The sequence below is a fragment of the Pezoporus flaviventris genome, unplaced genomic scaffold (assembly GCF_033815535.1).
Source record: "Pezoporus flaviventris isolate CSIRO_AGI_PZ_B2104156 unplaced genomic scaffold, CSIRO_AGI_Pfla_v1 ptg000040l, whole genome shotgun sequence".
Classification (NCBI taxonomy): domain Eukaryota; kingdom Metazoa; phylum Chordata; class Aves; order Psittaciformes; family Psittacidae; genus Pezoporus; species Pezoporus flaviventris.
In genome coordinates this window covers 6,881,796-6,908,981 of record NW_026892588.1, presented here as the reverse complement: position 1 = coordinate 6,908,981, position 27,186 = coordinate 6,881,796, and the positions used below count along the sequence as shown (strand labels likewise).

The window sequence follows — 27,186 nt, the reverse complement described above, 5'->3', positions numbered from 1 at the left end:
GAATAATAGCTACTTCCGCTCATTTACTACTGAAATCTGGACAACCAAAAAGCTGACCAATGAGAATTAAGTGTGGTACCTAAGTCACTTCTCTTAATACTTGGATGCCATGGGTTTAATTTCATGAACTTGGCTTTGACTTAATGTGGCTCTGTGAAGGGAGGAAAAGAATTTCCATCCTCCTCCTGTCGATTCCACTTGGTCTAACCAAGGAACAGATCTGTCCCTTTCCTGTGGTCTGTGAGAGGCAGTGTCTTTCATCTCATCTGACGCTTGTGGCTTGTTGGTTTGTTTGTCTTTTTCTCTGGTCACTTGGGCATCATCTTTTCTGAGGGTAAATTGATATTTAATTTTTTTAACCTGGCTTTCACACTAGCTGCTCTCATGTTCTGCTCATCTCCTGGAATTGTGCTCATGCTAGGGGGTTTTAGATTACTTTTCTTCCCATGTGTGCTGTGCAATGCTCACTAATTTCCAGTCCTTTCTCTTTGACATTCCACTGTTGCCAGGTTCTCTATGAAGAGCATGAATACCCTGGTATAACTGGTATTTTCTATTATAAACTTTAAAACATGTGGAATAGATCTTAGCCTCTTTCATTAGGTGAAATCTGTGTACTGTCTCTTTCATGGCCACTTGGTGCCTCACGTGTTTTCTAATGAAAATCCTTAATGTGATTTTATGAATATAACCTTTAAATAGAGCTGTAAAATAAATGTCTGGGGAGAAACTTACATTCAAAAGACCACTTCGAGCAACAACAACAAATGTAATCTTATTATCATTATGGTAGCTGTTGGATAATGCTTTATTTGCACATCAGTTCAGAGAAAAATGGGCATGACTCTAGTTTTCCAATTTGGCATTCAGGCCTAAGAATAAATCAGTTAGCGAGAGTTAGTGAAAAAGTCTGAATGAGAGTGAATACTAAATAGTGCACTTTTTCCTGTTGAACTGTAGTCCATTGAAGTGACTGGCTGTTTTGTTTTGTTTTTTTTAATTCTGATTCTACATGTGAAGAAATATCGGAATGTTCATAAAAGCTCATTTGTTTTGAGCATATGCATGATTTCTCGGTGGGGCATGAATAGACTTCAGTTCACCATCTTTTGGCCCTGCTTTCAGTTTTCACTGAAGCCCATGTGTGTCTGAATGAGAACAGCACTAAACAGGAGAGAATTCTGTGTTCAAACAGTAATGTTCTGGTGCCATTTAATTGCAATAAAGTTGTTGTTTGCAAGGGCTGGTTGTGAAGATGGCTGAGGAGAGAAAAGCAATGGAACAACGTAGGAGACTATCTGATGAAGGTTTGGGTTTTTTTTTTCCTATATATCTTCATGATCCGATTTTTCACTGATTTATTTTTGTTTGGTTGGTTTTTGTTTTTTCTTTTGGCAGTTTCCCTCCCTGAGAAATTGCATGTTATGGATGAATTTTTGGTGACTACTTTAGGGAGCAGGTGTAAATAGCTGGTACACTGTTTAAAATGTGTCTGTGGAAAGTGCAGCAAAGATGTTTATTGTAACCATTTATACACAGTGACCCTTTATGGCTTTGGAGATTTTGATTATGCATGCATGGTAAGGTCATCACAACCTGAATGCATAGAACTGTTAAATTTAATTCTTTTTTGGCGTAGCTTTTTTTATTTATAAAATTTTCTGAGTAGCTTTACAAGATGTATGCTGTAGAGTTCATTTGGAAGCATGTGAAATATACAAAAATGTATAGGATGTCTAAGCCTCACGTAGAGCATTTGATTTAAGTACTCTCCTATTTCAATATATATTAGAAACATGGAAAGAACAATTATTTTAATAGTTGCCTTAAACTAAATGTGTATATATAGATATATATTTAGTAATGAAAACTTGGCTCTAACAAAGATTTATTTTTTAAGCTTTAGTTTAATCAAATGTGTGGTTCCCATTTGAAATCTGGCGCTACAGACGTGATTAAATTTAAGTGTGTATGTAACTGTGTTTCTGGATTAGGGGTGTTATGCAGAATATCTGTATTTAAAGAAAAAATCTGCATGATTTCTTTCTTCTAGAAAGTCTCAAAAGATAAATTACATACAAAAGGTTTATACATCTCTCTGGTTATTCTGTCCTCATATGGTATTCTTGCTTTATAATATACATGGCTCTGCTAAAGCACAGGTTGTTATCCCAGCTGTCTCACTTGGGTGGGGAGCAGTCATGGTCCCACTTGTTGGCAATAGGAGTGTTCATCATCATCATGGGTGTCAGAAAGAGAACCCTGTCATTGTATTAGCCAGTGTAGTTGGATACAGATGAAGGAAGGGGACAAGCAGGCTGAAACTTGCTGTTCAGGGAATGTCTGAGCCCTTGTGATGGCTGCTGCTCTGGAAGCAGTCTGAGACAGGCAAAATGCACAAGAGAATCCCATTTCTGCACAGTGCTTCATAATCCCCCATAATCCAGGGTCTGTTTTAACAGCCACAGTACAGTCCTTACAGATTATAATTTACTAAATGAGGGAAGAATTAGCGAGGGAAGAGTTAGTTAGCAGGCACTGTTTCCCTTTGGTCTGGCAAGTCTCTGTGTCAAACTTTCTTACCTTTTCTATTTGTTCTTAACAGAAAGGAACCAGTTGCCTGATTGGAGAATGTGGGGGAACAGAACAGATTTTGTTGATGAGGGTTCAGTTTGTTCAGCTGAGTATTTTGCTATGCACAGAGTAACTGTTGAAATTGGATTCTTGAGAGTCTTTGCCCCAGCTGATATGCTCTTGAAAGAGGGGGAAAAGAAGTAAGTCCTGGTCAGAAGAGATGGGGAAACAAGTGGATTGAAGGTAGAGGGCATGCTGCCATGTTTTTTCTCTTTTACCACCATTTTAAGTGGGGTTGTACTGGTATAATTAGGAATACTATTTGACTTCTGTGAGGAAAGAAATGAGCTGGAGGCGAAATATTTCATTAGAAGCAGATGAGAAAATAAGAATTATAAATGCTATTTATGTTGTAGTAGGTCATAGAAATTCTAGTCAGAGCCCAGGATATCATTTTAGAAATGCAGAACAAAGTGATGACCCATTTTAGTTCATAGTCAAAATGATAAAGTTTTAGATATTGTAAGACCAGGCAAGCAATAACAAAAAAGGCTTTGGTATTATTTCATTGCTCTTGATTTCATTATTTAAGAGAGCTATGTCCCACAGAAACATCCTCGCTGCTGCTAGAGAGCAGGCTTCCTGTGTATCAACAGAAGATTAAGAGCCATCTGCATGGAGATGTTCTGTGTCTGTGCTTCTGCTGGCTCTTTAATCATTAAAGGAAGACATGTCATGCTTCCCAGGGCCAACACCCTCTTGTAACCATTGACTACCTTTGTGGCTTCTTGCAGAGCAGACAGCGTCAGTAATGCAGGAGCCTTTTCTCTGCCTTGTCTTTTTTTGCTCTATGTTCCACTGATCTGGTAGGAGCTCTTTGTTCTTACATGTCTGTTGTCTGGCTAGCCATGTTATTTCTTTGTTCAGGTTGTATAGTGCAGTAATACTCTATTTTTCAAGTATTTACATCGGTAATGTCAAGGGGAGCTGTTTCCCTGCAGCTTTGCTTTACTCTGGAGCTGAGCAGAATGAGAATCTGAGTATGATGCCTTACTTCAGTTTGTAAAAACTCAAGAATGCTAAAGTCCTGATGTACTTAGCATGTTTTGCTGAATTACAAATCTTCTCAGAGGAACTGTTGTTCCATAGGATTACTTGTTTACTATTTGTGTTGATAATGTGCTCTGGACAAATTTTCCTGAAGGAAAACTCAAATTAGTCAGGAAAATGAGCAGAAACACTTCTAAGCTGCTCTGTCTCATGGTGTTTGCTGACTCTGTTCCTTTGAAATGATCTTACTAGATATATTCAGAAAGGTTTTATAATTTTTTGATAGGTTTTTATTGTCTCTCTTAGTTTTGAATTGCTGGGAGGTTTCCTCCTTTTAGGTATAAACCTAAGCCACCACTTTTTCACAGCTCAGGCAACTATCATAGTCTTCTTGCTTCTTGACACTTAGCTGTTGCTTGAAAGAGAACTTCCTTAGCTTGGGCTACAATCTGTGTTGTGCCTGAAATCTAATTTCTACATATCTTGCTGGTTGCCACAGGAAACAATATTTCTTTGGCAAGGAACTGAACAAAATTACCTTGTCCTGATGGGTCATGTGCAAGAAAAGAGAACAGGAACTCTGAAACTGGACTTTTGAATAGCTCAAATCTTTGAAGCATTTGGTTAAAAACAAAATAAAAACAACCTGACATAATTTAACATGGAAAATCTAGGATTATGTTTTGTAACAATGGTGTGTTAGCCAATTTTTTCACAACCTGGCCTTATACTTAGGTCAGCTGAATTGTATTAAGAATTAGCACAGATTTAATCCACTGAATTGTTTAGCAGATAGAATCCCATGAGTGATTCATGTGTGTTTTACAAAGTCCTCCTTAAAAAGAAAATGCACGTTAGTGGAGATCTGACCATACACACACAAGTCTGCTTTCATGCTAAAGTTCTTCAGACTTATTTAATACCAAGAGGTTAGAAAACATATAATGATCTGGGGTGCAAACTTGCTAACCAGAGTGGTTTTTCCATAAAGCAACTAAAAAATACATGAAGTGCTATTTTTTTAATGTTTACTCTAAATTTAATGTATTAATAGTGAAAATGTATTTTAAAACTTGTAACCTGAATTCTTTTGAACTGGGCATTATCATGTTGGAGTTTTTGCAGCCAAGTTACAAATCCCAGAAAAATAAGGTTTGCATGGAAAGTTCTTGGCAGATCTCTCTTGGAACAGCACAAACAAAACGCTTAACAAGGAGGCATTCATTATTTCTGTCTTGTTACCCTCTGTTATTGCAGTCACCAGCTGTAAGGTTACTGGCATCTTTGAATCTTTCTAATAGAAAGCATAGGGAGCAGTCATTCAAGGCTGGTAGTGAGAGGTATGTTGAAGTTTTGAGGCTTGCTTTCTTTTTTAATATCTATTGTGTTTTATCAAGCTGAGCTAATGCATTGTCTGCATGTTCTCACAGCAGACAGTTAAGGAAACTAACTGAATTTCAGCAGGACAGATCTGTTGGTTTAACTTCAATTGTCTGTGGTCCTAAGTGTGCAATTAAACCACAGATGGGCAGTGTTACCATGTTACCATGTCATGAGAAGTGGAGGTTTGTCTGCTTAGTGTTTGTAACTACTAATTGATGAATTCTGCAAGCGATTAACAGAAGCAGAAGCTCAAGAGAGAGTTAAAGGATTTATGTTTTTTTTTAACTTTTGGTTATCTTGAAAATGTCAGCCTCATATAATTAGTGTTTATTAGTATTTTCACTTAGTGCTTTGAAGTCCTCAGTTTTATCACACCTTGACTGTATCTGCTGGTTTGTATAGCTTAAAAGAGAAAACAAAACATTTTCTGTCTTATGCTGTAAAACTTAATTACACATACCGGGCTTTAAATGGATCCCTTAAGACAAAAGTACTTTAATTTTATATTTTCATATTTAATAGTATACTACCTTACAGAGCTTTATAAAAACATTTATGAGAAAATTCCATACAGTATCCAGTGTGTGGTACAGTGCCATCCTCTGAATGATCAGAAAAGCCAAGCCATGTTCTGACAATGTCTCTCCATCTCATTTTAGGTAGGCGGGAGTTTGCCTGGACTTACATGAAGATTTTGAGTGGCAGCTGTTTCCGGATGAGTAATTTTTGCTTCTTAGGTTTGGATTTGAAGGGATGTGTTTTAATTGACGTGCTGGTACCAGCAAGGGCTGATTTAGCTGGAATTGAACTAGGAACTCAGTCAGTTTGTCTGAACTGGGTTTCTCAGACTTACGTAAATAAAAAAGCTACCTCAGGAACCTGTAAGAAGAGCCCAAGTTAGACATGGTAAATATTGAGAGGTAGACTATTCAGGCTTAGGGTAAGTTCAGTTTTAGATTTACACAGACTTGGTCCCCTCCTTGTTTACAAAATCTGTCTTCTGACCTTGGTATTCCAAGATAGGGATATGTCCCAAAGTCTTTTGCTTCCTCACAGACTAGGGACTTTATGCCGGAAGACAGGTATAAATCATACTGAGACCTGCTTTTCAGTCCTGTTACTTGTCATTTTTTAATCTGTGCTTTTTTTGTCTCTGTAGGATGACTGTTAAGGAGAATTTGACTGGAAGGACAGTGCATCTCTGCCATGAGTGAATATCCAAGTGAGAGGATGAATTTACTTTAAATATATGATCAGATTAGTTCTAATTCTTTTCATTGATGGACAAGAAACATAAATTAGCAATGGAATTACTAGAATTTTAAGGTATGTTTTCACTTAAATATTACATAGGTGTTTTAACTCCTTAAAATTTTCATAGTATAGTGGTTCTGTAATGACTTAATATGGCATGTTTAGCTATATCAAATGCATTTTTAAAAAAGAAGCTCTATTACTTAGGAGGCTAATTTAGTTCATTTTTACAAATAAATGTTTAGAAACTTGTTTGCTAAAGCATTAAAGGGGTAGAACAGTACTTCAAATGATCATTAAATGACACAGTGAATCATTTCTGAGGCTAACAGTACAATGTGATGCAAACCATTTGTCCAGTATATAATCGTTCTGCCATTGCAAGTTTCAGCATGATAACTTTCTGTTCATATGTTTTACCCTGAGTTAGGTGTTGTCCGTACTAGTGCAACCACCACGAACACTGTATTATGACTAATGAGACAGAAATACAGTCATGCTAAGACCAGATCCAGATTTCTTCTTTACCACTGTTTTATTTTCAAGAGCTAATGAAAACCAAAGCCTGCCAGGTGATAGAAAAAGCTTTGGGCTGTTGGAAATAGCTATACATTGTTTAGTAGGGAGGAACTGGCAGGAGACTTTAGCCCTACTTTTCCAGCTTCCTGGGTTTATGGGTTTTAGAGTTCATGAAAAGGAAAATGAAGGGGGAGGAAAAGCATTAATTGTAGCAAATGTTAACAGTCTTTTCACTCATTCTTTTCTATGCATAAGAGAAGTAAACAGGGAAGAAATTCATCTAGGGAAGGAAGAGTGAAATTGATGCACCTAGTTTAGAGATAAGAAAAAGTAAAAAACATTTTGCCTTTTGAAATTAAAGCCATCTGCTGTACTTTACTGTTAAAAAAAGTCATGGATAAATGGCCTGCCTGGTGACCAGTTATTTGTATTGCATCACAATCCTTTTGGAAAAGATTTTAGCTGAAAGTGTAAGTTTTATTTTTGTAAACTAATTTACAATTCTTCTATCCTCTATTTTGCTTAGCAGTCATGTGTCCTGGGTTGTAACAGGCATCATGTACAACGTCTTTTATACCACATGACAAAAATCTGTGCTAGTGAAATTAATGTCAAGTATGCCAAAGGTCTACTAAACTAATACTGAAGACCTGCAATATGAGTCAGTGGAAGAAAATATGCACTGTATATAAGAAGGTGTATTTTTTTTAATTCAACTATTAAGACTGTAATCAAATGCTCTGTACACAGGGAGTGATGTTTAAGAAATTTAAAAATCTATTGGGCTAGAGCCCAACAACAACAGACACTTAGAGCACTGGTTCAGGTTGACATAAATGAGGCCTTTAAGACCTGAATGCCGCATAGCCACCAAGCCTGCTGCTAGCAGAAAGTACAGGAACTGGAAGGATCCTCTCTTTTCTAACAGCTGCCAGTGGCTTCCAAAGGCAACAGTCACAGCTGGCAGTCTCTCAGTAGTGGGGACATCCTGAATTTGGCTTCTACTCTGGCAGCAGTGAGTTGGCTTTTTGCAGATACAGTTATAGCCTTTCCATGTCCTTTAATAATTTTTGTGTGAGGGATTCAACTCGACTAATTTAAGACTCCATGCAGAGACAAATAAGGACCAAATGTAATTTTAGGAAGTACTCAGGTTTAACCTAATGATTAGTATTGGCATAGATTTTAACAAGATGACTGGTAAAAAGTCTAGTTTCTAACAGATCTCTTGCATGTTTTCCAGACCCTTTATAGTACAGTACTCTCTGTTCTCAAAACTAGAAATGCTGGTAGGAGCTTCAGAGGTGGAGAGAGAAATTTATTATCCATTTACTCAAAAGGCTTATGTTGTAAATTTTTCCTTCATTCTATCGCATTAATGGATTATAGCTCTGTGCTTCTTCTACCCTGTAATGCAAATGCAGTGTACCAGAGCATAAACTACTACGTTTATAATTCTTGTTGATTAATTAGTAAGGTCTTAATCTCTTAATAAGCAATAAGATTGGAAAGAGAGTTTATTGAGGGGCAGGTGGTAATACACTTTGAACACTGGTCATCTGGCAAGCTGGAATTTAATGATTTCTGGTGTCTTCTGTGGATTTTCTTTTCTTCCTTTCCCATCCTTTCGTCTGGGATCCTGGGGTAGGGGAGAAGGGAATATGGTTTAATTTCAGTAAGTGCATGTTTTGGGAGTGTTACCTTGTTTTTGAAATAAATACCAATCTTATATGCTGCCAAACAGCCTTATTAGTTGGAACACAAATCTACATGGCAAACTGGTAAGCAGCTTTTAAACATAATATTTTAGATCCTTTCAGAAAGAAAACTAGATTACATGAAAGCAGAGATTTTTAATTCTTAATTCTGCACCTCTAATTAAGTTATTTCAAGACTTATTTAATCCTGTTAGTCTACACCTGAATTCTCTAAGAATCTGGGTTCTGGTTTACTGCTTACTGTAGTCACTGGAAATTTGTGATTGTCTTTGCAATCTTTTGATCAAATATTTGTTCTGTAAATCTCAGACTTTACAGAGATTTTTAAATTGGTTTAAATGATTCTTGTACATTAAAGTCAGTCCTTTTAATTAGAAAAAACTACTCTGTGTCTTCTACAAAGAAGTTGGTAATTGTATTTGCTCTATTTTTTACAGTTGTGCTAAGGCTACAGTGAAATTAAATCAGAGATTCCATTGATTCTTAAAGTACATGTTATACACAGTATTTGAGCATTTAATCACATACATTAATTATGTTCATAATTATTGCATGATTTGCCCCATGCAGTTATTTCCCTATGGACTAGTGGCATTAAATGCCAGAGCTTCAGGACAGGGCTGCTGGGTTTTTGGTTGGTTAGTTTGTTCTTTTTTTTTTTAAGCACTCAGTAATATGCTTTAAGAATGCTGATTTAATTTTTTACTTCTAATTTTGCCACAGATTTCTTCAGAGACTAATACTGACCAGTGTTTCCTTAGGGTATGGCTCTTAAAACAAAGAGAATGCTCAGGAAGCCTGAAAATCTTAGTCTAAGACTTCTTTTACTGATTATTTACTTTCAGAAAGCTTAGCAGGTTTTTTTTTGATTAAGCAAAATGAAAAATCCTAGGCCTCATAGTAAGTATACTCTGTGCAATATCTGTACTAATCAGGACATTTCATATGAATGTTAGCAGCATTGACTAGTTAATGGTTAGCCACCATTATTTGTTTTTAGATTATCTGGATTTTTGTTGTGTGGTTTCTTTAAAGCTGTGATTCAGAAACCAGTGGAGTCACTGACTCACCAATTCCTTCAATCAAAGAACTATTCATTAAGTGTGGTTTGGGTTGGAGCTGCTGTTGACAACCTACCTACAGATCTGCTGAGTGGCTTCAAATTCCCAAAACATTAAAGAAGCAGAAAAATAGTTTGTTTCATAGCACCAGGTGGAGCAGACACAGATGCCAGTCCCCTTGCTTTGACTCCCATGCCTTCTGAATGGAAAGACATTGCCCCTCCTTTTCACCCAAGCAGTGGATGTTTTCTTAACTCCAATTATAAGTATTGTGGCATGCTTTAAAAAAAGATTAAAAAAAAATCAGGGAATACTTTTTATTCTTTAAGTGACGTCTTCATAAATGTCTTGCTCTTCATCCGTTATAACATTAAAGAACTGGGATTACTTAGTTTAGAATAATGATGCATAACATGTATCTTGAGCTATTTAAAATAGTTAATAGTGTAAAGAAAAGCCCTCTAGCCCCCCTAGAACCTCTTCCTCTTGATGAGACACATTCTTTTGAGGGACTTTTTATTTTCACATTCATTGGTGCTGACACTTGACACTTGAGGGAATGATGCATTTGGTGCTATTTGGACTCTTGAGTCCATTCTCAGTAGTTGTGCGTACACTGGGAGCTCACTCTAAGTGGAAATTTGGACATCACATGAGGCTGTTTTGGCTACAAAGGGAACTTTAAATACAGTGTATTAAAATATTTTGGACACTTTCCCTTTGGGATGTATTTATCTGTTAATGAAATCTGTGTGGAACTTCGGAACAGATTCATGGAGAAGTGCCCACAGGTTGTGCTCTAGTACAGGGTTTAATTAATGCGGTCACTCTGGGAGGTATTGTTGTGGAGAGCCCAGGCATATGGTACATTCAAGCAGCTCTTTGAAATGCTTGTGATACCATCTCTGAATTAGTATGCAGAATGCCTGTTTCTTATGGGTTTAGTGTGCCTGGGAGTAGAGGGATTTCAGTCTCCTGCTTTAATCCAATCTTGTTTTATTGAATTATTTATTATTTGCAAGTGATGGAAAAGGTTGGTTCATGCTTCTAAGGAATGGATGTGAGATGTTATAGAGCGAAGCGCCTGTTTTTAAACTGGGGGCAGGAATCCAACATGCCATGCTTGCTTTCTGTATAATTGAAATAGAAACCATGACTGAATATGAAAAGATCTTCATGATATAATTTAAAATAGACCAAAAAATTGAATACCTTAGTGTTAATAATTTGTACTTCAGTTGTTTTAATTATTTATTTTTACTTTTACTCTAGTTACTTTCCTAGGCATCTGTTGTACTGGGACATATGCAGTATAAACAAGATGATAAAACTGTAATTTCTTGGTGTTTTATCAAGTAAGTCAAATAACAATAATACAGATGCTACTTTTTTGGGTTTCTTTTAACACAGCCTGGAAAATTTAAGATTTTTCCATGATGACATCCCCAGATAAATTGCCCAGAATGTGTAAAAATAAATGTCCTAATTGTTCGTGATTTTTAACAGAACTTAAACCCAACTTTATTTAATCAGCTTGAACTAACTAGGTTTTATAAGGAAAAGTACTAAGACAAACCCTTGTAGGATACCTGAGAGCATCTTGTCTGGGGACTGTTTGTACAGTCTAGTGAATTTTAAATGTACAAAACTTTAAGTTCAGAAATCTTACTAAAATGTCATTTGCCTCAGATCTGATTAACAGCATCAAGAGCCGAGAGGATGGGAATTACATTCACAAAGGCTACCTATTACTCTACATATTTCAGCATTCTAAAAAAGCTTAGGGAAGTGACTGGACTAGAATATTTATGCTTCATTCCAGGAAAAAAAAAATACTTATTTAGTGAGCTCACAAAGCACTGTGTTCCAAAGGAGATTTTGGTATATGTATCCTGATTAAATTCTCAATGTAAATAAAAAAATAACATACTACATTCAGTGGAAGCTTGCACTCCTTTTTGGTAAGTACTTACTATAAAGGATATTACAAGTTTTATTGGAAGAAAGAATGAACTATCAATAGCTGTATAGCATCTCTGAGCCACTCAAGGTACAGTACATCTATTGTATCTGTTCCTCAGTCATCTCGTTTTCAGACTGAAGAGTTTATGTAATTATGTCTTGGATGGAAGTTCTTTCGTACCTCTGAATATCTGTAAAGTCCTTTTCTAAACCTTAATTTCAGTATCTATCCCTCAGACAAGGGAAGTGAGTGATGGGAAACGCCAAATACAAGGTGCATTCCTAGATGTGAACTGTCAGTTTACACAGTAGTGTTCTCTAGACCTTTCTTGCTATTCTGTACCATGTAGTTTTGGTTTTTCTGACTGCTGTTACATGCTGAACTGATGCTTTAACAAAATTATTCCTATTAATCCTCACATCTTTCTTATGAATAGTAAAGGCCAATTCAATGCTTATCATTCAGTACTCAGTGTCAAGATATCTGTCTGTGTAGGTTTGCATTTGTCTGTCTGAATTTTACCTGTCATCATGACCAAATCCTCTAAGGCTCTTGTAAAGCTCTTTTGTTGGCCCTTGTATTAAATATCTAAGATCTCCTTGCTGGCTGATTTGTCACTTTCTTGGTCTTTAGGTTGCCATATCAATCTGCAAAACGGTACCCAGTTTTGCAGAATGCACTGGTGACTTCCCTCCCTCCATCGACACGCTTGTGAGGTGGGCCGATGCCAACATTATGAAGTTTAACCATGCCAAGTGCAAGGTCCTACACCTGGGTCAGAGCAATCCCAGGCACAACTACAGGTTGGGCAGAGAAGAGATTCAGAGCAGCCCTGCAGAGAAAGACTTGGGGGTGTTGGTTGATGAGAAAATGAACATGAGCAGGCAGTGTGCGCTCGCAGCCCAGAAAGCCAACCATATCCTGAGCTGCATCAAAAGGAGCGTGACCAGCAGGTTGAAGGAGGTGATCCTGCCCCTCTACTCTGCTCTTGTGAGACCTCACCTGGAGTATTGTGTGCAGTTCTGGTGTCCTCAACATAAAAAGGACATGGAACTGTTGGAACAAGTCCAGAGAAGGACTACGAGGATGATCAGGGGACTGGAGCACCTCCCCTATGAAGACAGGCTGAGGAAGTTGGGGCTGTTCAGCCTGGAGAAGAGAAGGCTGCGTGGAGACCTCATAGCAGCCTTCCAGTATCTGAAGGGGGCCTATAGGGATGCTGGGGAGGGACCCTTCATTAGGGACTGCAGTGATAGGACAAGGGGTAACAGGTTAAAACTTAAACAGGAGAAGTTTAGATTGGATATAAGGAGGAGATTTCTTTCCTGTTAGGGTGGTGAGGCACTGGAATAGGTTGCCCAGGGAGGTTGTGAATGCTCCATCCCTGGCAGTGTTCAAGGCCAGGTTGGACAAGGCCTTGGGTGATATGATTTAGTGTGAGGTGTCCCTGCCCATGGCAGGGGGGTTGGAACTACATGATCTTAAGGTCCTTTCCAACCCTAACCTATGACTGTGGGACCCTCTATTTATGAGGAACATAATACTTATATTTTAAAAGTGATTTTTAAAAGGAAAAAAAAAAAACAGTACCTAATCAGAAAGTGTTGATGAGTAACAAAATAGTGTTCTCATGAAACAAATCCAGGGTAGGGCAAAAATTGAAAGTCATGCACCCAGAAGTGAATCATGGAATACACCCACTGACTACAATTATACCTTCCACACAAATACGTATGCTAGACTTCTGCATTTGCGGCTTAGAACAGCAGGAAAATGTGCTAAGAGCAAAAATGCTCAAGTTGCTGTATTAGAGTATGGACAGTATTATTTAATCTTAAGACCTTGAGTATGTCTGCATAACCAAAGTGTGCAAACTGTTCTCTCATGGTAGGTGAGGGCAGAATGGTAGCTTTCAACAAAATAACAATATTCTTTCCATTATAAAAAAAAGGGACTTTAATTTTCTTTAGATTCAGTTGTTTCCATTAGGTTAATATTAACAGAAACCTACTGTTAGGAGAAAATGCCACTACCACCACCACCACCAAAATACCCAATAAAACACAACAGAAAAAGCTGATATATAAGGATGTTTGCATTTTGGTATATGGACTTACAGAGTATGAAGCCTCTCATATCATACTGAATATTGTTGAAATACTGGTCTTAATTTAGGAAATGATGTTTTGAATTCCAGGAAATGACCCTGTAAAAATGGAAGTTAAGGAAAGGAAATCTGCCTGTGTTAGAAACTCTCTGGGAGGGAAAATGAAGAAAAGAAAGTCAGTACAAACAAAGGAGAATGACAGAGGCTGAACCAGAGAAAGGTGGGGATTTTATCAGAGAATGAGGAATTTATGGAATGTGGGTGAAAGATGCCTGACAGTTTTTCAGGTCTAGAAAAGCCCACTTAATCTTTCCAGAAGCTCAATAGTATCTTCTGATTGCACTAGTTAAATAAAAATCCTCCTCAGACCAAAAACCCCTATTTGCACTAATTTTGCCGTGCTACTGTGGTAATCTAATGAGGAATCCAGCATACTTTAAGGTAGACCACATTGCAAGCGTGACAGGACTTTAAATGTTACAGAATGCTGTGGCCAGCTGCTCGAAAGCCCCCAGCTTTGTGTCTCTCTGTTTTAACCCCATTCCCTTTGGTTCCTCTGGACTGCCATTAAACTCTGTTTCCAAAGGTGCTGCTAGTATTTATGGATTTTCTCTTTTAGCAGGAAGTGATGGTGGTGGTCACCAGCAAAAGTAAGGAGCCAGAAAGAAAATGGAACTCCCCATCTATGTGGATGCTTTCAGGCTAGCAGGATCATTGTTGGAGCAGGAGGGAGGTAAGGTACAATCTCTTTTGGAGTATCTGGAGTGCCTGGGACTACATCAACCCAGAGAGCTCCCAGCAAGGTATCTTTCCCATGCTCCAAATCATTTATGGTCATAGGGTGTGCTCTGGGAATACTCTGGTGTTCCTGCTTGTGCTCAAATACAGGAACCTTCTGCAAACGGTGCAGACACAGGGACACCGCCTCAGGGTCCTGCTATTCCAAGGGAGTTATCTTGGACAGGTTGACTGACCTCCTGGTAACGTGAGCCCTTGGGAAGACAGGGAGTAGCAGTGACCACCCTTGCTCACAATGGCCAAGCAGCTAAAACCATCAACTTTTACAATGGACATATATCCAAGCCTTAGTATGGTTTTCCATGAGCTTGGTTTGCTTGCAGCAATGGCACTGGTGCAGTTGTCACACACCTAGGCTGTCTTTGTCGAGTCCAGGATGAAGTCTGAAAGTCTCTTTCGCCCTGCACTGAAACGTGATAATTCTCAGTGTTCTCATGCATTGTGGAGCGTAAAAAAGATGTTTATTATTGAAAAAAAAACAAACCAGTTTGCAGTATCTGAACAGGGCTCTCCTCATGGCCTTGCGTTTTAAATGGGTCAAGGCACACACTGGGCATTTATATGGCATGCCTTACACCTCCATCACGTGCAGTAACCTGTGCATGTATGGCAACTCCGGCGGTAACAACGGGAGCGGTGGGCCAGCCTGCCCCGCAGCCCCGAAGAGGGTCAACAGTCGCCCGTTCGGTCCCCCAACACCGAAACGGAGCTCGGCAGTGACGCCTCCCGGCGATGCGGTTTTCCCTTCCCAGGCCGAGCGCGCAGGCCCGGCCGCCGGGGCCTGGCAACCCGCGGAACATGTCCTTAGGCTGCGGCCGGCCGCGCGGGTTTCGGCACTTGGTGCGACCGGCGGTGAGGCCGGTCTGCGCCGCGCCGCGCCGCTCCGCTCCTTCTTGGGCTTTCTCTCCGCTCGTCCCGGCGCCCTGTTTCCGGCAGCGAAGCGGTGGCAGCTCCGTCCTTCCGCCGGCTGCTCGTCCGGCACTGTGTGCGTGTGGCCGCCGCCATTTTGTGAAGAAAGGCGACGGAGGCGAGTCCGCGGCCGGTTGGTAGCGGTCTTGCAGTGCCGTCCCTCCGCCTATAGCGGGGAGAAGGGGGAGGTGGGGTCGGGCTCCGCCTCCCAGCATTGCGGCGGGGGAGGCTGTCGGTAGGATCGGATCTGTGGCGCGAGGTAGGTATCGCTGCTGGAGAGGCGTGCCGGGGCGGGCACAGGAAGGGACCGGGACTTCCTGGCGCGGTGGCGCTAGCGGCAAGACGGGACCTCACCAGGAGCCCCTGAGGGGCGCAGCTTTCTCGTGTTCTTGGTACTTCTCGTGAGCGCGTTGTGCTCCCCTCGCTTGGAAGGCTGCTGAATTTATAAAGAGGTTTGTTGTGTGATGTTCTCGTTAGGGGTGAAAAATAAGCGATGAGGTCTGGTTTGATGCAGTGGCGATGGCGGCAGCGACCGCGTAAGCATTGCGGGTCTGCCCGTGCTCCACAGAAAGTTCATTCGATGGCGAGCTTCGCACTCGTGAGTTACCACTTTGGGTTGCTTCTATTTACGCAGAAAAAAAGCTGTAAACACAGAGATAGTTGCGTGCATATTTAGCTGATACGGAGTTTACAGAGACTGGTATGCACGGTGCGATTAATTCAGAATAAAATAGCGATATTTTGTGTGTTTTCTTTACTGATTGTGCCATATGAAACGATTGGTGAGAACACCTGACACTTTGAACTACTGAAAGTTTCAGAATATAAAAGTTAATATTATTTATAGACACTTCATTCGCCTTCCTTGTGTTACAGTAGGGATTTGGCAAATTGACTCTGTAGGTCTTTGCTCTTTCTTTGACGCCCTGAACAAACAGCTGGGTTCTGAACAGATCCCAATCCACAGCATTCTTAAATACGAGTGGGCTTTGAAAAGGACAACAAAAGTGGAAGTCTTGGGTGGGTTCTGCACTAAATTTGCCATACTTTTCAGAATTTATATTTTGCTTGGTTTGGGTTTGTTTTTTTTTTTTCATAGCTTGGAAGAACGCATGTTTTGCCTCTGTAGCTCATCTTAGAAACAGTTAAACTCTCTAAGGGATTTAAATATGACTGACTCTCAAAATGGATACATTCCCAAACAGTGAAAAAATCAGTTTGTATTTAATTGCGCATGTCTAATACTGAAAACTAACTGTAGGTGGATCTCTCTCTTGTTCTATGCTTCTGCTGTTATTTTAAATTATTTCTTTGCACTGCATCAACGTTGTAAAGACCAACATCAGTTTTGAGCAAGGCAGTTTCTAGATCTTTCCAGGGATCGAGAGTTGATTTCTAGGTTTGCAAATATGTTTCATAGACACTTTATGTGGTAACAGTAAAACGTACCTTTCTCGATGGTAGTAGTTTCTAACTGTAACAATTTTCTTTCTAGTGTACTGGAGCATGTTTTTACCAAGATCTGTTAAAGTCAAGAGAACTGCTGCTGAGGATGGAAGTTGTACAGCTGCTAAGAAAAATAGATTGTCTTCTGGAGGATCTTTGCTAGAGGAGACCACCAAGTTTGAAGACTGTAAGTCAGTTAGAACAGAAACTTCTGCTTCAAGGTGCAGTGAAGTTGTACAAGAACACGCAGAAGCTGCAGCTGCAGACCCTGGTGTTGCTAGTACAGCTTTGGGAAAGGACAACCAAAATACTGATGAAGGCAGCTCTTTGGAAGAACCCATAAAATCCTTCAGCAAATCCCAGCGCTGGGCAGAACCTGGAGAACCTGTATGTGTTGTGTGTGGTCGGTATGGAGAGTATATCTGTGATAAAACAGATGAAGATGTTTGTAGCTTGGAGTGTAAAGCCAAACACCTTCTACAGACTCAAGAAAAGGAAAACAAGCTAAAATCTGATCAACTCACCAAAGCAGATTCTCAGTCAGAAGCACAACTGCCTAATACACCTTATTTCTACAGGGATCATTCCTTTATTTTAAGTTTGCAGGATGAGCAGATTGAGAATCTTAAACTGCAGCTAGGTATTGCTGTCCAGGGCCAGCAAATTCCAAGACCTATTTTAGAGTTTCAACACTGTGGTTTTCCTGAAACTTTAAACTACAATTTAAAGAACTCTGGCTATGAAGTACCAACTCCTATCCAAATGCAAATGATCCCTGTTGGACTGTTAGGGAGGGATATTGTTGCTAGTGCAGACACAGGTTCTGGAAAAACAGCAGCCTTCTTGCTCCCTGTTATTATGAAGGTTTTGAAAGAGGTAATGAAACTTCACATGTTTAGAAAAAGTGGTTTGCAGCGTTGTCTCTTGGGTTCCCGGTGTAGCTGAGGATGTAATTGCAGTGTTTTTTATTGACATCCAAAGATTTATTATACTTTTGATTGATGCTTGCTTGATTGGTTATTGAAGTGGGGGGAGGTGCAGATTATTTTTAATGACTTTGAATATTTTTTTGCTTTTGTTAGGAGATGAAGTAACTCTGTGAATATTACTTATTATACTGTTTCTGCTTAAGAAAGATAACTAAATTCTGTGGTAAATTTCCTAAATTTAAATGACTGCTACTGCTGAACCCAGGACAATGACTTAAAATAGAAAGTGAAAATAATTCCACGTCCTCTGCAAGAAGTTGTTCCTCTATCTTTACATATCTGATGACTGAGTTTTTTTTTTGTATTGACATTATTTCGCAGATTAATTTCTGTTGGAATTATGTTCCACTGACCATCAAATAACTACAGGAATTTGGGATATTATAATTTCTGAAATAGTCACATAGTCTCTCAATCGATACTCTGGGATAAAAACAATTAAGAGAACTTGCTTCGTAAGGATATGATTGTATGATGAGAGTAATGGCAAACAGTATTCTGTACCTTGTGTGTGGTTCAGTATTGCATTTTGCTTTCATGGTTTTACTTTAAAAGAGATGTGTAAGAATATATTTGAAAATTCGGAACCCTGATCCTAGTTGATGTTTTGTAGTGTTTAGATGCCTTGTAGATACACATACACACTCTAATGTCTATGATGTTTTTTTTCTCCAAATTAGTAATTTAAAGATTATTTAAGTATCTCTCATAATCTTTAAAGTGCTATAGCATTAGTTGTAAGAACAGAAGCATTATATAGAGGCATTTAAGAACTGCAGTATTACGCTTCAGCACCTCTCAGATTATCATTAAAGTCTGCAAGACAGTCACACACTTATAATGGCATGCACAAAATTGGAGCCTTAATGAATAATGCTTAATTTTTCTACGTGATCTTTCTCATTCTTCATCTTCAGAGTACTTTATAGGTTAATGTATACGTCAGGAGAGAATTTTATTTTGTTGTTTAAAGTATTTAATTTTTAATGTTAAAGAGACATGAGATATTGAGAGCATGAGGGTAATCTGATTATGAGATACTTGACAGTTTCTGGCTTCTCAACACTGATATCTTTTCTGTGTGGTAAGTTGTTAAACGCTGTTGCCCACTTGAAAGCAACTCAAAAAGCTCTTATTGACACAAGTTATTTAACTGTGTAGTTCCTTTGATGATGCAGTGGGAAAGGAACAACCTCCTGTTGGTCACTTGCAAGTATTCCAGTGGGGACCAGAAAGAAACATACACCATCCAGAAAAACATTCAGAAATCTGTGACTCTAGCATCAATATCTGAGAGCTTTGTTTATTTGCTGAACAGGTGATTATTATTACCTTAATAATGTGTCTTGGAGCTAGGCAGGGAGACGTTATTCTGTCTCCCTGCCCTTTCCCGTTTTACCTTATGTTCATAGAATCACAGAATAGTTACTGTTGGAAAGGACCTTAAGATCATGTAGTTCCAACCCCCCTGCCATGGGCAGGGACACCTTACACTAAATCATATCACCCAAGGCCTTGTCCAGCCTGGCCTTGAACACTGCCAGGGATGGAGCATTCACAACCTCCCTGGGCAACCCATTCTAGTGCCTCACCACCCTTACAGTAAAGAATTTACTTTGTTCTTTTTACAATGTTCTTTGTTAGTATGTGTTAACTGGAGTTAGGAATCTATATTAATCTGAGAGGAATTACTGCTCTGTAATTTTGTGTTTTCTGGGTTGCAGAAGTATCAGGTGAGAATTTGGTTAGAGATCCTTATATAAGGAACAACCAGAAAAAATACTTAAGACTGCTGCTTTAATGATTCATTTGTATTTGGCTGACTAATAGTGCGTCAGAGGAACTACTAATTTTGTTTTCCAATTTGAGATGTGGTTTTTTTTTTCTGTATAAAGTTTCTATCGCTGCTTATCTTCTCTGGCTAATCGGTAATGTTTTTACATAGTGTGTGCAAGACAGTAAAGGGAAATAGTCTGTTTTATCAATGCTTCTAAAAGTGTTGTTTTTTAATGGTCTCTAGATTCAACTAGATCTTGTGTTTTCCGTTAATGTGAAATTTACTCTGAACTTCTGTTACAGATTCAGTGCAGTAACTAGAATAGAAAAACACCAGTATTTACAAATGGCTACTAGATTTCTGGGTCTTTTTTGTTGTCAGGAAGCTATTCTAACAGTGTACTTTGACATGTATTAATTTTTTGTTTTCAAAAGTTGAGTAACTCGGGGATAGACTTTCTTGGCCTGCATTGTTAAAGGTATAATCCCTTTCTACCTTCTGTCTTAAAAAAAAGGGTATTATCAGTATATGTTGTATCCACAGTAGCTGTGCTATATCATTTATATAATTTATATCAATATATTTATTTATATGCATATAAAATTAAAGTGCAATTTATAATTTATAGCCACAGTAGCTGCACTATGTAAATTAGTATAATTTATATGAAAAAAAAACTGGGGCTGTTCAGCCTGGAGAAGTCTGTGTGGAGACTTCATAGCAGCCTTCCAATAACTGAAGGGGGCTTGCAAGAGTGCCATAGAGGGACTCTATATCAGGGACTGTTGTGGTAAGGCAAGGGGTAATGGATTCAGACTTAAAACGGGAGATTTAGGTTGGATATAAGGAAGAAGTTCTTTACTGTGAGGGTGATGAGGCACTGGAACAAGCTGCCCAGGGAATTTGTGAGTGCTCCATCACTGGCAGTGTTTAAGGCCAGGTTGGACAGGGCCTTGAGCAACCAGCTCTAGTTTGAGGTATCCTTGCCCATGGCAGATGAATAAAATTAAGGTCCTTTCCAACCCAAACAATCCTATGATTTTATATAATACTAATAATTAGTATTGGGAGATTTAATTTTGAAAACTTGTCATCTATATAATAAAGCAATTCCACGTTCAACAGAATTTTCTCCTCTTTCTAGACAGAAACTCCATCTGCCCTTATTTTGTCACCAACAAGGGAGTTAGCAATTCAGATAGAGAGACAAGCTAAAGAATTGATGGCTGGATTGCCAAACATGAGAACTGTTCTCCTGGTAGGAGGCTTACCACTGCCGCCACAGCTTCACCGTCTCAAGCAAAGTGTTAAGGTAAGGACTGTAGTGGGTAAAGATCTTGGGGAAAATTATGTTTCCATGACATATGTTGACATATGTGGTCACACAAAGACGTGAACAGACAAGGAGTTCTAATTTACAGCAAAACCAGTAAAATTTTATTATTATAACCTGCATATATAAATGCAGGTTATATTGCCTGTATTTAAACGTTTCCATTAGAGTTCTAAAGGGTCCATTTCTTTTTGAGGCTTCACAGTTTATTAAGTTACATGTAAGAGTTTTATGACTTCAATGCAGGTTGTACCAGCAATTACCAGCCTTCTCAGCTATGTGTGGTAACTTTGTATTTTTTCTGAGTCATCTGTCCTTTCATGGAATTTCTAACTCCTGGGTTGTTTTTTTTTTTGTTTGTTTTTTTTTGTGTTTCTTTTCTTAGGTTATAATAGCAACACCTGGAAGGCTTCTTGAGATTTTAAAGCAAAGTTCTGTTCAACTGCATGGCATAAAAATCATAGTGGTGGATGAAGTAAGTTTTCACTTATCAGGGCTGCATTCTGTACAGAGGTCCTTGAAGAGTCAGTGTGAGTGGCTGGTCTAACTGATTAAACATACACTTTCTTTGTTATAAAGTATATGTTTTAAGAGGAAAACCAGAATTTTTTAACATGGTTTGAACTGTGTTTCAACAAGCCATGTTCTGTTGGCTATAACAGACTTAGATGACCGACAGGGTAATACTGCTAGACCAGTGTGAACCAATTGTTTTTAATTTTCTCATTTAGCCTTTCTTCTGAATTAAAATGTCCTGCATTTGGGTTATTACGTGCCAGTTATGCACATTATGGTTCTTCTGTCAATCTGTTCAGGATTCTGCTGCTCAGGGAAAAATCTGGTACAAATGTTGGTTTGTTTTTTTCTTTTCACTTAGGTGGATACCATGTTAAAAATGGGTTTCCAGCAGCAAGTGTTGGATATTTTGGAAGACATCTCTCATGATCATCAAACTATACTGGTGTCAGCCACGATTCCAGTGGGCATTGAACACTTAGCAAATCAGCTTCTGCATAATTTTGTAAGAATAACAGTTGGAGAAAAGAATCTCCCGTGTTCCAATGTTCGCCAGATTATCTTGTGGGTAGAAGAGCCATCTAAAAAGAAAAAGCTGTTTGAAATACTAAATGTAAGTTCAATGTTTTTCGCATAAGAACAACTTATGAGTCATGTCTTTACGCATCTCTGCTAGGTTCTCATCTTTAATTGTAATAGGTAGTGAAGAGGAGGAGTGAGGTTAAGCATGTAACTGCACTAACTAGTGCACCCAGCAACTCCTTCTGTGCAGCAGCAAACTAGATTCTTTTCTTGGGATACAGATGAAGAATTAAGATTTTGATTTTTTTTTTTTGTGATTTGCACTGTGTCAAACCAAAGATCTGTACTGGTTATCTGAGAGCGGTAGAGGAACAGAACTTTCTTAAACTGCCATAGCTGCTCTGTGGCCTGGGAGTGGTTTGTGATTTTAGAAGTCAGAAGAGAAACCAGTGAGAAAGCTAATTTAGTTATTTCTTGAAATTATTTTAAATTAAATTACTCTTTTATGAGTATCTTGGGGGGAAATTTGGAGTCTTGGCTGAAGTTATTCAAGAAGTAAATTAGAATCTTTAACTGAACCTCAAAACTTTTCAAGTTTGGAATTATTATGTAACATTTAAAGAAACATAAAAGCTGCTTTTAAAAAATGGATTTATTGGGTTCTGATTCTACAAATCATATGTTTATGATGTACAGATGTGTATAGTTTCCTGGCTGGTATCTTGTTCCTTCTTATATATAGAGTCTAAAAACTTTTAATCATCTGAAGGTCTTGTTAATATTAGAGATAATGAGCAGAAGAAATTGAATCCAAGTTGGTGATGATGAGCAGCAAACTGTTGTAATACCTTCTTACATAAACTGTTTAATTTTACAGGATAAAAAACTCTTCAAGCCTCCAGTGTTGGTATTTGTGGACTGTAAGCTAGGAGCAGATCTGTTGAGTGATGCTGTTCACAAGATTACAGGATTGCAGTGTACAGCTATGCATTCTGAAAAGTCTCAGGTGGAAAGAACAGACATATTACAGGTTTGTGCCTCCTAATGCTAAATTTAAAATGGCTTTTCTTTTCTTTCCTTTTATTTTTGTAAGTTTTTTTTTTTTTTAACAAGTTAAATCATAATTTATTGCTTTTCTACAATAAAACCTGGAGTATTGTTGAGACAATGAAGAGACAGATGGACCAAGCAAATTACTGGAGACTAATTCCTAGATTATTTGCTTTGAAATGGGAATTTAAATATACATTTAAGTTTAATTGACAATGTTTTAATTGAAATTGTGGTTTTAATTTCTTTAATTACCTCTGTGAATTATATTTTTACTTAAATCAGAATACAGGGAGTCATTCTGTCTTCTGCAGCAGAATAATCCCGCGGGGTATGTTCTTGCACTACATAACTAACCCCAGCCTATCCTTGGAGAGGTTCAAAATATAAATAAAGGAAAAAACTATTTTTATTTATTCTTCCTTTGCTAGGGATTACTTCAGGAGAAGTATGAAGTTATAGTAAGTACTGGAGTCCTTGGGCGAGGTCTGGACCTTGTCAATGTTAAACTGGTAGTAAATTTTGATATGCCTTCAAGTATGGATGAATATGTACATCAGGTAAGTAAATAATTGCTAAAGCATTATTTGAAAAGTATAATGAAATGTGACATCCACCTCTAGAAATTTAATTGTAAGTGTAAACAGAAAGATTAATTTCCTCTTCCAAATATTGTTCATATAAGAAAGGTGCTCAGTATCTGTTCTGTCTCTTCTGTAAATTATTAAAATCTACAATGCAGTTGTTTTGTCTCCTCTATATTACTATAGACTAGAACAGTGTTTTTTGGTCAGTTATGTTTAAAGTATTATTCTTCCTGTTTTGTACTCTTACATAATTTTGTCTATAGAAAGCAAAGTTTACTGTGTTTTAACTATCTGTGTGAAGAAAGGCCAAATGCCCCTCTTTCTGCTGCAGCTCATCTGCAGTGTGGGATATGCATGTGATATGGCTGGGAAGCCAGTTGTGAACTTAATGTTCATTCCCTCTTCTTACTCCAGTATCTCCTCTGTTTTTTTTTCCTGAGAATTTCCTGCTTTAGAAATAAAAAGGTGGGTGGGTTGTGTGTGTATGTGTAGTTAAAACACCCTAACCCTAGTTTGTGTAGCAGATGAAGAGAACTAATTATTACCCTCTTTTTGGAACTTAGAAAGCCACAGTACTCTAATACTGTGACAGTTTTGAGAACATCAACTACAAGAAAAGCCAACAAAGGGGAGAGAGTGTACAAAGTCAGGGGGCTGGCTCATGTGACATGTGAATAGAGACAGAGGGAACTGGGCTTGTTTGGGCTGGAGGTGAGATGTAATTGCTGTTTTGTTTTGTAATGCATGGTTACATAGGAGACAGAGCTAAACTCTTGGAGATGCACAGTGAAAGAACAAGAGCCAATAGTTACAACTTACTGCAGGGGAAATTCTGGCCTTATAACAGGGAAAAAAACCCTTTGTTTTGTTTTTCACAGTGAGAGCAGGCAGTAGAGTGAGCTACCCAGAGACATGGTGGCACCTTTGTCCTTGAGGACACTTGAAACTCACTCCATAGGACAAGACCCTGAGCAAATTGGTCTAACCTCTCTGGTTTTTAATTCTCTTTCTGCAAAAGTTTCAAGCAAGTAGTAAATAAATACAGGTGGTCTTTCCTAGCATCAAAACTGTACCAATATTAGCATGATATCTCTTCCTAAATAGAGAGTCTTTGTATATACCTTTCTAATTTGTTCAAGCACTTTGGATAATATTGATAATTTTCAGTTACTAGAACACTGAAAGTAAAGGGCTTTTTTATGTTCATGCTTGTACGTCCTGTGCTTCGTACAAGATACATGTATGTGGCATTGCTACAGTAAGCATTTTTTGAAGTATTTTGTTTGGACCAGATTTACTGTAAGCCTTTGCTCATAGGCTGTATCATACATTTCAGCATCAATATTGAACTTGAGGTATGTCCCATAAGCAAGTTGTGATTTTTGATGGATTTAAGCTAAATCTTCAGATCTGCATGTTCTGACTTTAAGAAATTTATCAAAACTTTATGCTTAGAGGGTGAGACAAAGAGATTTGGCGTCACTTAGGTTAGTCAGTGTTTTATAACAGAAAGTAAACTTTATGGATCACTGAAGAATTTGCATTTAATACCGATAACTTAAAATAATTTTTTCTTTTTCAGGTTGGAAGAGCAGGAAGGTTGGGTCACAGTGGGACTGCAATTACTTTTATCAATAACAACAGCAAGAAGCTCTTTTGGGATGTTGTGAAGAGAGTAAAACCAACAGGCACCATTCTTCCCCCGCAGCTGCTTAATTCCCCGTATCTTCATGACCAAAAGAGAAGGGAACAACAGAGACTTAAACAATTACAGAATAGGCTTGTAACAGGAGATAATATAATGGACATTATTAGAAAACATGACAAAAATAATTCTCAGAGGTAATAAAGATATATTTATAGTTATGTAATCATAATTAAAGTGTGATTAAAAATAAACATGGAATTTTGATGCCTTGTATATTACCTTTTTTGAAGAAGTTTATATATTCAGTTTTTTAAGGAGTCTCATTTTTAGCTCATCTTTATTTTGAAATACAGGATATTGTGTGTGTTTGAATTACAGTAGTGCCTAGTAAAAACACTTCAGCCCTTTCTCGAAATCCAGTAGTCTTTGATCTTGCTTATAAATGAACGGAGGAGGTACAATTTTGTTTTAATATTTCTGAATAATCACCTCAGACTTGTGAAACACACTCTTCTGGTGATTTTTGTGTTATTATATTCAGACAAGATCTTTGCAAAGGACACTCTCACAAAAAAAGGATAAAAATACGCTGACAGATTGGTGTCTGAACACAAGCCTCACTCTCTTCCTGTTAGTTCACATAAAAGTGTCCACTGGGAATATTGCTCTGAATCCTTGGTATGCTTTCTGGGGTTTCTTGTGAACATACATTCAAGTTTTGCTTTTAAACAGTACTGAAAGTTTCTCTTTTATTTCCTGTGGACCAGTTAGAAGTCCTGCTCAAGCATTTGCAATAGCAGAAAACCTTGGTTATTAGTACAACTTCATTGTAGAGAAGTAGGATAAACCACCTAAGGTAAATAAAAAAATTGTGTTCTGAATAAATGAAACAGTGTAGTTCACTACATATATGTTATATATGTAATATATTGATACATGTATAGTATGTGTAACAGACATGAATATGTAAATCATTACTACTTAGTTAAGCACAACTTGCCTTGTTCTGGCACCGGATGCTGTTTATTTTTTTGGAGGGTAATAAAACCAAAACCATATTAAGACAGTGTTACACAACTTCCATCCAACGTCTGAGATGGGTTATAATCAAGACTTGCTTTTTTTTTCCTCTTTTAAACTGAAGCTTGAGGAAATTGGTTTCATCATAGTTTTCATGTTGTTGTGATGCATCATCCCTTTTTGGCAGAATGAGGTGTCCCAGGTAGTTTAGATGTCAGCTCTGTGCATTGTATATTTGCTCTTTGGCCAAAGAGCAGCAATATGATAGCCTGGCTTTGTTTAATTTTTAAAAGCTCAGTAGCTGGCTATGGTTTTTTTTTTTTTCTGCAACTGGAAACAAAGAGAATGAGTTTTGCCTGCTGGGAGACGGATGTCATGACTGTCGTACTGGTGCTAGATTTATATAGTTAGTAATGACAAACTACTAATGTTAATTTTGAAAGTCTGAATTATATTTATTATGATGCCTACTATTTTCTAAGCACTTTTGCTACTACTTTACTCTGATACAGGGAAACCTTTTTAACTCGCCTCTTCTTTCCCTTTTGTCTCCCTCTGCTGGGTTTTTAATCTTTTCCATATTAACCAGTTGTACAGTATTTATAAATGCTGTATATTTTATAAGAAGCATGTATCCTTCGGCAAGAGACCAGTTTTTCTTCCATGAGGTGGCTTGGCCATATCCCTCCAGTCCTCGGCATCATCAGTAGCGCCGTTTGTTCCGAAGGGTGAATTCCTCTCCCCCACCGTCTCCCGCCCGCCGTCGAAGTCACCGGCGGGGCCGGGCTTCCTGCCCGCCCTCCTTGGGATCTTCCCGAAGAGGAGGAAACGCTTCAGGACGCAGAAGCCGCGGCTCTGGAGGCTGCTGCCCGCCCGTCCCTCACGGGGCCGCCCTTTCTGACGCAACTCCCTGCAGGAGCCAATCCCCGCGGGCCCGGCGCATTCAAACGGGGCACGAGATG

At 38.4% G+C, this 27,186-nt stretch overlaps 1 protein-coding gene across 6 annotated transcripts in view; it reads left to right on the top strand.

Annotated features, from left to right (window-relative positions):
• The window catches only part of DDX59 (DEAD-box helicase 59), a 29,724-nt gene extending 4,247 nt beyond the window's left edge, over positions 1-25,477 (top strand). The window contains exons 1-8 of one of the 6 annotated variants that reach the window (XM_061465144.1): positions 14,206-14,362; positions 16,832-17,658; positions 20,693-20,860; positions 21,267-21,356; positions 21,759-22,010; positions 22,797-22,949; positions 23,401-23,529; positions 25,139-25,477. In XM_061465144.1, coding sequence (XP_061321128.1) covers positions 14,299-14,362; positions 16,832-17,658; positions 20,693-20,860; positions 21,267-21,356; positions 21,759-22,010; positions 22,797-22,949; positions 23,401-23,529; positions 25,139-25,402 — 1,947 coding nt within the window. In that variant the 5' untranslated portion in view covers positions 14,206-14,298 and the 3' untranslated portion in view covers positions 25,403-25,477. The other 5 variants (XM_061465143.1, XM_061465142.1, XM_061465145.1 and 2 more) reach the window with 5 other exon arrangements.
• Positions 25,478-27,186: the final 1,709 nt, after the last annotated feature.